At 48.5% G+C, this 8,144-nt stretch overlaps 1 protein-coding gene across 1 annotated transcript; it reads left to right on the forward strand.

Annotated features, from left to right (window-relative positions):
- The first annotated feature begins 204 nt into the window (after window positions 1–204).
- Window positions 205–7,559, forward strand: ZFAND2A (zinc finger, AN1-type domain 2A). Its single transcript, XM_012639169.1, is given in 6 exon segments — window positions 205–364; window positions 1,693–1,790; window positions 2,256–2,350; window positions 3,978–4,109; window positions 7,150–7,268; window positions 7,270–7,559. Coding segments are annotated over 5 exon segments (435 nt in total). The 5' UTR covers window positions 205–364; window positions 1,693–1,735; the 3' UTR covers window positions 7,304–7,559.
- The last annotated feature ends 585 nt before the right edge of the window (window positions 7,560–8,144 follow it).

Raw genomic sequence — 8,144 nt, forward strand, 5'->3', positions numbered from 1 at the left:
AGGAATGGGCGGGTCGACTGGGCCGCGGCGGGGCGGAATTGGCCGGCTAGCTAGGGACGTGCCGGGGGCCGCTGGGCTAGGGCGGGGCGGGATTGGCTGGCCTGCGCGTGACGTCGTCGGGGAGCGCCGGGAATCCCCGTGCGAGTGCGACTCGGCGGCCAAGCTTAAATACCGAGGGGCTAAGGCTGACGTGATGTTGCGCTGTGCGGTGGGTGCCGGCGGGTCTTTGGCTCCGGGCTTTTCCCTGTGTCGTCGCTCTTGTCGCCTTACTCCCCGGGGCCGACCACGGAGAGGGGCGCCCGGTGTCCCTTCTCCGCCACTGTTCACTTGCCTCGCTGCTGCCGGTGTTCCCGCCCAGAGCCAGGTATGGGGTCGGGGCCGCCTGCGTTCAATCGCTGGGCTAGGTCCTTCTGGTAAACGAGCGGCAGTCCCGACACGGCCCCCGCACTCGGTGGAGTTGCTAGTAAAGCGAGCGATCTGTGTTGGAGGCCGTGCTGCGTGCTGGGAAAGGAATACTCGTCCTGTACGGGTAGAGGGTGTGTCCCTTAGGTGGGGCGTGCTGAGGGTGTCAGGAAAGACCCTTTTGCGGAAACGACACCTCAAACCGAGGCCGCGGGGTATGAGTAGAGGTTAGCAGTGGCAAGAGGACAACCCGAGAGAGTGGAGAGAGCTGAAGGGAAGACCCAGAAAAGGTCTTCGGGTCTTGAACTCTGGGAGCGACAGGAATTTTGAGAGGTTTGGTGGGTACCACTTCACGAAGGGGACTTCATGAGCCCTGCTGTGGACTTAAATGCTCTCTCAAGCGCGGCACCTTAACTGTTTACCTGTTTTCCGTGGTGAGTTAGCTGCTCCTGCTTCTTCCTGATCAGCTACAGGTTGATGTCATCAAGGAATAATTTCAAAGTAAAACTCAATGCATAGGGGAGTTAGGCAAGGGACAGAGTTAAGTCTCCTCCGGATAGGGTAGTCAACTAATGTGATTTAGCACTTTGTAACAGTTTTGTTTATGTCAACAAGTATATCCCATAGGTGAAATTGTGACTTAAAATCACTGAGGTTGGCCGGGCGCGGTGGCTCACGCCTGTAATCCTAGCACTCTGGGAGGCCGAGGCGGACCGATTGTTTGAGCTCAGGAGTTCGAGCGAGACCCTGTCTCTACTAAAAATAGAAAGAAATTAATCGGACAACTAAAAATATATAGAAAAAAAAATTAGCCGGGCATGGTGGCGCATGCCTGTAGTCCCAGCTACTCAGGAGGCTGAGGCAGGAGGATTGCTTGAGCCCAGGAGTTTGAGGTTGCTGTGAGCTAGGCTGGCACCATGGCACTCACTCTAGCCTGGGCAAAAGAATGAGACTCTGTCTCAAAAAAAAAAAAAAAAAAAAAAATCACTGAGGTTGTCATTTTCACTGGCAGCTGTGTAAATTGAATATGGGAAGCCTGTGTCAGGATGAGTTGGAATATAGTTTAACTAAAATCTAAATTCAAGGTGAGCTTCATAGACTAGGAATTAAAGGGACTGAAAAGCAGCCTCTCCTAATGGGATTGATTCTGAGTGGCTGAGAAGTGGTATTTGCGCTAAAACTCCATCTTACGCTGCCTACAGAAAGTGTTGACTTTAAGTTAAAATCCTGGTGACTAAATTAGAATAGTCATTGTTTTTCTCTTAATGATTCTAATTCTAATTCTTGTAGGTGATACGGAACTCTGCCATCGGTGTTTTGGATACTTCTCATAATGGAGTTTCCTGATTTGGGAAAGCATTGTTCAGAAAAAACTTGCAAGCAGCTAGGTAAGCACTTTAAAGAGAATATTAATAGAAGATGTATTTTATTGGCTATTTCGTGGGGGAGAACTAGTCCCATTACATTGATTAGCTGATAATTCTGTGTCTTGCCCTTTCTGGCTTTTCTGTATTGGGAAGCAGGCATGGCACAGGTTCTTCTCAACATTGTTAGTTAGCATCCACCTACGGCCAGGTGTGAGGCTGGCCGCCAGGGCTAAGTGGATACATGTGTGCTGCTTAAATGCTTATGATACCACATGAAATGGGATCTCCCTTGAGAAAATAACTTCATAGTTTCTTGAATGTTGTTTGGCATTGTGAAATTCACTACCCCAAAACTTTTCTCATGTGTGGTCAGTGAGGATGTATTTATCTCATAGTCATGAAGCACTTAGTGTAGGTAAATACCTGCTTAGTATGATCTATAAGCCCTCTAGTTTTTAAAACACTTTACTGTTTTTGTTTTTTTAGATTTTCTTCCACTAAAATGTGATGCATGTAAACAAGATTTCTGTAAAGATCATTTTACATGTGCTGCACACAGATGTCCCTTTGCATTCAAGAAGGTAATTCAGAAGGTTCTAATCTTCAGTCTAAAGTTGAGCTGGCCAATATGGTAGACACTTGCAGCATGTGGCAATTTAACTTAAAATTAAATAAAATTTAAAATCTAGTTTCTCAGTCCCACTAGCCAAAAGTATCTAGTAGCCACATGTAGCCAGGAACCACTGTGTTGGACAGCACAGATGTGGAAAACTTCTGCCATCGCAGGAAGTTCTGTGGGACAGCATGGCTCTAAAACAACTGAAATTTTATCTTCAGGGAATCATGAAGTCAAATAGCTGTTGTAATCTTATTATACCTTCACTGCTTACTTTACATGTTAAAATATTTGGTTCCTTTGATCCATTATATGAATAATGTCGCTGTATCTTCATGTGGTACAAGATATGTTTTAACACTTGGAATCTAATCAGGCATTAGAGTTGCTCGTTCATTTGGGTAAGTTTGCAGCCTTGACATCATATTTAGGTGATCCAAATAATACACAATAGAAACTGAAAGATGGCTTTAAGAACTAGCTCTCGTAAGTCTAAAGATTGAAGATTCTGACTGGCTTTTCAGATGGCTTCCAGCCGCATTCACTTTGTTGCTGGTGGTCCACACATTGTCTCAGTGAACTCTGCTCCTTTGCCCTGGAGGGGTGAGAAATGTGGGTGACTCGGTATTATATGTGATCCTCTTGCCCTTTCTAGGCCTTCGTGGTGGGTGGGGGAGGGTGACTCACTGCCCTTGTTTACCAGGCACTGATGACCAAGCTGGACTACCAATCGCTTCTGTCACTGGGCCCTCCCATCTCCCTTTGTGGGGGAGGAGTCTGGCTAGAGGTCATCTAGTAACATTTATTTCTTAATTTGGGAAACTGGTCCACTGAGGGAGCACTGCCTGGTGGCTCTTTCAGCTTAGCCCACAGTGAGGCCCCGCAATTCCATGGTTGCCTGCTATCCATCCTATGTCAGTTGCCACCTCAGTTTTCTTGTTGGCTCAAATGTTTAAGCATGCTGGGTATTCAGCTGCTAGGTGGTCCAGTCACCCACTCCAGAGCCCCCACAGTCTTGGGTTGCAGTTGGCGGTGGGGATTATGTACCTGAGAATGCAGTCCAGGTGTGCGCTCCCTGTCTACTGACGAGTGAATCTCTCTGGGTGAAAGCCACATGGGAGGCCACAAATGCTGGGGGATTTTTCTTTTTGCTTGCTAAGTATAAGTTTGCTTCTAAACTGGGGGATCTTTATGATTCGTGCTTTCTTCTGTCATCTCCACTCTGGAGATGTTTAGTAGGTTCTCCTCTCACTTGGGCAGTGCTGGACAGACAGCCATCCTCAGGTAGTCCTTGGTTGATTTCACCAGCTTCCTCCTTGGCTACCTTTTACTCACTGTCTTAGGGTCACTTCTGCAGTTGGTTTGCAGTCCCTTATGTGTAAATTCCATTGGGTTTCACTCGAGACACCGCACGTTCTAGGGATGCCTTGCTGTTAACCTCTTATGCTAGCAATGATTCATTCTCATGAGTGGTCGGAATGTAAGTTTTTTGTAACCTGTTCGAGTTTGAGTGCACCATACAATTGCACCTTTTTCTTTGTGAGTTTTGGTTGTCTGAATCTCAGATGTCATCCTACATTCACTATTTTCAGGATGTTCATGTCCCGGTGTGCCCACTCTGTAATGTCCCCATCCCGGTAAAAAAGGGAGAGATACCAGATGTGGTGGTTGGCGATCACATGGACAGAGACTGTAAATTTCAGCCTGGGAGGAGCAAGAAGAAGGTAAGGAGGGTTCTGGGTGAGTCTATGATCCGTGAATGTTGGTTTTTCCCTTGGGGGTGGGGCGGGGGGTGGGGTGGGGTGTCAGTTTTCTAACTATGGAAATAATGCTATGTTGTTTTCCTAAGTTGTGCATGGTGTGAGTTTTCAGAGTCATATAAACATTCTGTAAATATTAGGGGTCTTAGGTTAGGGTCTTCTTTACAGGAATTTACCATTTTTTCCCCCGAGATATAGAATTAATGTAGTTTTGTAGAACCATCCTGTTAATGTGCATTTGTTTTCTGAGGTCCTCCTGATAAAACTTAAGAGGCTGGAAAATTCAAACATTCAGTGTTCTTGTGTTGGCAATATCGGTGTTTTCATTAAGTTATTCATCTGTTCATTGGTAACAAAGGCCGTTAGGAAAAACAGGCCCCAGGCCCCCTCCAGCAGCCGCCTTCCACCCTTAGCAAGTCTTGTGTGTGTTGTCTCCTTTCTCTTTGTAAGTGTGGTGTTGCTTCCTGGGTCTGTCCCGTTTGCTCTTAGTTGCGGGCGTCACCTGTTCACAGTGTAGCTGCGGTTCAGCTCTACCCCTCGTCCTGATGTTGCTACACCTGCTCTCCGCCCGTGGAGCTGGGCTGTGCTATCGCTGCCTGTCCAGGTCTCTGCTGCCTTGAGGACCGCAGCCTGGAGAGCCCCCAGCCTTTCTTTCTGGATCTACATTTCCAGTGTTTAGCTGTTTGAGTTTATTCCCATGTTTTAGTGGAAGCACATTCTCTGGTTGCCTCCTGGGAGCAAGAGTGGAAGATAAGTCGAGACCATGCATTTCTCAAGGTCTTTATTCTCAGCTTCTACTTGATTAGCTGCTGGGTGTAGCATCTTAGATCTGAAGTCTCCCTGGGATGTTTGACAGGGAGACTTTTACAGGATGTTTGCTCTGTGTCTGCTTTAGAGAATTCCCAGGCCATCCTGACTGGTCCTCTGTGGGTCCGGTTTTCTCCCAGCAGCTTGGAGGATCTTCTCCTTCTCCCATAGTTGGAAGGTTCACATCAAGACATTCCTAGCTTAAGTCCAACTGGGCATGCAGTGTACCCTCCTGGACTCTGGAATGTTCTCTTGCATTTCTGTGGTTTCCTCTGCTGTCTCCTCTCTGGGCTGTTAGTACTGTGGCCTAGGGCTGGTGGGTTCTCCCTGGAGGCTCTGCCCCGGGTTGCTTTTGCTCCCTGCCTGCTCTGGAGCTGGTAGCTTATAAAGCACAGGTGGACTCTGGCCTTTGCTGTCTCTTACCTTCCTGGTCCAGTCGCTCAGGAAGCTCCTGAGCTCCATCTTCCATTCTTCCGTCTCCTCTCTGGAGGGCCCACTCCTGGCTTGCAGAGTCTGGGAATCAAGTGTGGAGACAGCTGGAGCCCCTGAGTGTGTGAGCTTGCTGATGTCCTTTGAGGTCCTCCCCACCTGCTTCCCCAGGACAGAGAGCCACACCAGAAGCCTGCTCCTGGCGCAGGGTGGAGATCTTGGGGTCTGCTTCCTAACCAACCTGCAGCGACTTCTCCACTTGCAGTCCTCACCCTGTGCTTCCAATGCCAGTTTCTGAGTCTTTGGGGTTTTTGTTTCTAGAACAGGGTTGCTGCTTGGCCTCTGTCTGCCTATGTCTTGACCATTCTCTGCCAAGTCCATTGCTACTCGTCCAAGTGCTTTTTAGCTTCTGAAATCCTGGAGCTGTTTTCTCCTTACTCTTTGCCCTTGAGGGTTTATCTCTTTTCAGAATATCTTTTCTGTGACTTTTATGCTATTTCAGGAAGGGGCAGAGCCACTACACGTGTTCAGATCTTCCTCCTTAGCCAGAAGTCCAAGGGGAGACGTTTGGCTTGACTCCCATGGAGCGCGTGTCCCATCCGCCTTCTCCTGGTTCTGGGCCGGCCAGCTCTGCACTGTGCCCTCCCGTGGGCCCTCTGGGTTCATTCAGGTTCTTGTCTGAGGCTGGCTGCTCTTCCAGGTGCAAGGCCCCTCCTGTCCTCTTGTTCTCTGAAACAAGCACATGGGCACTTCTGGTTTTTTAAAGAGCTTTTCTTCTAGAGAATTGGCTTTTGTCAAGCTTAAATTAGTTTCTAGTCATAGATCATGTTTTGTAGTGATCAACTGTCTTAATACTTTATATTCTGTGCAATTACATTACTATGCATGTGAGGACCATTAACTTTGTCTTCAACTTCAAACCTGAGAACAAAGCCCCATCTACTCCATCTGCCTAGTATTCCCACAGAGCCCTTTGTGTGGAGGCTTTGTCCAGCCCCACTGCCCTCATTTAAACCCCCAGCCAGCCTGCAGCGTTCTCTGCACACCTGCTTCTCCCAGATTGGCACGGCTCCCTCTCTGGCTCCACCCAGAGCTGCCAGGTCCTTCTTGCCTGCCCACCCTGGTGTAGGTGCACCCCCCTTCGCGTTCCTCTTGCCAGACACCATGTTCTGCCCATACCCCCTCATCCCTGCACTTTGCACGTGCAGAGGCTCCTGCATGGCTACTCACGACAGCCCTGCTCACCTGCCTTGCTGCAGGGCTGCCCTCAGGCTGCTGGACACGCTCTCCGTGTTGCTCGCCGCCTTATATTCACAGGGAGGTGCAAGTACCTGGGACGTTATATCACCGCCTGCCCCCACCCAAAGAAAATGACTAGTGGGTTTGGAGGACGTAGATATTCCACTGACGGGAGCAAGCCCCACTGCCCAGAGCCCCCCGGAGCCAGTTGCCCTGTGGAGCTGTGCTCATCACACCCTTGCGTGGCTGCCTTCCCTCCCAGGTCCCGACGCCCCTGTTGTCTCTCGTCTCCTGGGAACAGCTCTGGTCCATCTTGACATGAATCCCCAGCATTAATGCTGCCTGTGTATATTGCCACTTGTAAAGCCTTTCTGCCTCCTTAGTGTTCATCTCTTTACCTGACACTAGATGGTTGAATGAAAATTTGACATCGTTATTCTGTGTAGATAAAAGCTGTTTCTAATTTTAAAATGAATAGTCTTATTGAGTTTTTAAAGAATTGCTTATTGAAATAACTTTGCTTTCTCAGATTTTTACATACCGGTGCTCAAAAGAGGGATGCAAGAAAAAAGAGATGTTGCAGGTGGCCTGTGACCAGTGTCGTGGCAATTTCTGTATCCAGCACAGACATCCCCTGGACCACAGCTGCACACGGAAGCCGCCCCACCAACAAAGCTGGGTGAGAAGAGACTCCCAGCCGCGCGTGGGCTGGCTTGAACGCACAGTAACATGAGTGGAACTCATGTAACCTCTAAGGTGGGGAGTGGAGCGACCTAGAGCCTTGCTCCATACTAAGTGTTGGATCTTACATATTTGCTGTTACAGTTGGGTGAATATAACAAAATTAAAGTTGGATTCTAGTTGCATTAGTATTTTGTGGGTACCGTAAAATACTACAAACTGGGTGGCTTTTTTTGTTTGTTTGTTTTTGAGACAAAGTCTCACTCTGTTGCCCAGGCTAGAGTGCCGTGGCGTCAGCCTAGCTCACAGCAACCTCAGAGTCCTGGGCTCAAGGGATCCTTCTGCTTCAGCCTCCCAAGTAGCTGGAACTACAGGCATGCGCCACCATGCCTGGCTAATTTTTTCTATATATATTTTTAGTTGTCCCGCTAATTTCTTTCTATTTTCAGTAGAGGCTGGGTGGCTTAAATGGAAATTGATTCTCAGTTCTGGAGGCTGCAAATCCAAGGCCAGGGTGTTGGCAAGCCGGCTTCTGGGGTTTGAGACAGAATCTGCTCCATGTCTCTCTCCAGCTTCCGTGGTTTTCTGGCAATCTCTAGTGTTCTTGATGTGTAGACATGATTTGCCTTCCTTTTCACGTGGTCTGCCATGTGCCTGTGTTCTAAGTTCCTTTAAAGGACACCAGTCCTGTAGTCCATGCTGGTGACCTCTCACCTCTGTAGAGACCCTATCTCCAGATAGGGTCACATTGTGAGGACTGGGGTCAGGGTTCCAGCATATCTTTGGTTGGGGGGGAGGGGATTTGATTCAACCCCTACCGCTGGTATTGTCAAATCAGTAGAA

The sequence above is a fragment of the Propithecus coquereli genome, unplaced genomic scaffold (assembly GCF_000956105.1).
Source record: "Propithecus coquereli isolate 6110/MARCELLA unplaced genomic scaffold, Pcoq_1.0 Scaffold137, whole genome shotgun sequence".
NCBI classification, from domain to species: domain Eukaryota; kingdom Metazoa; phylum Chordata; class Mammalia; order Primates; family Indriidae; genus Propithecus; species Propithecus coquereli.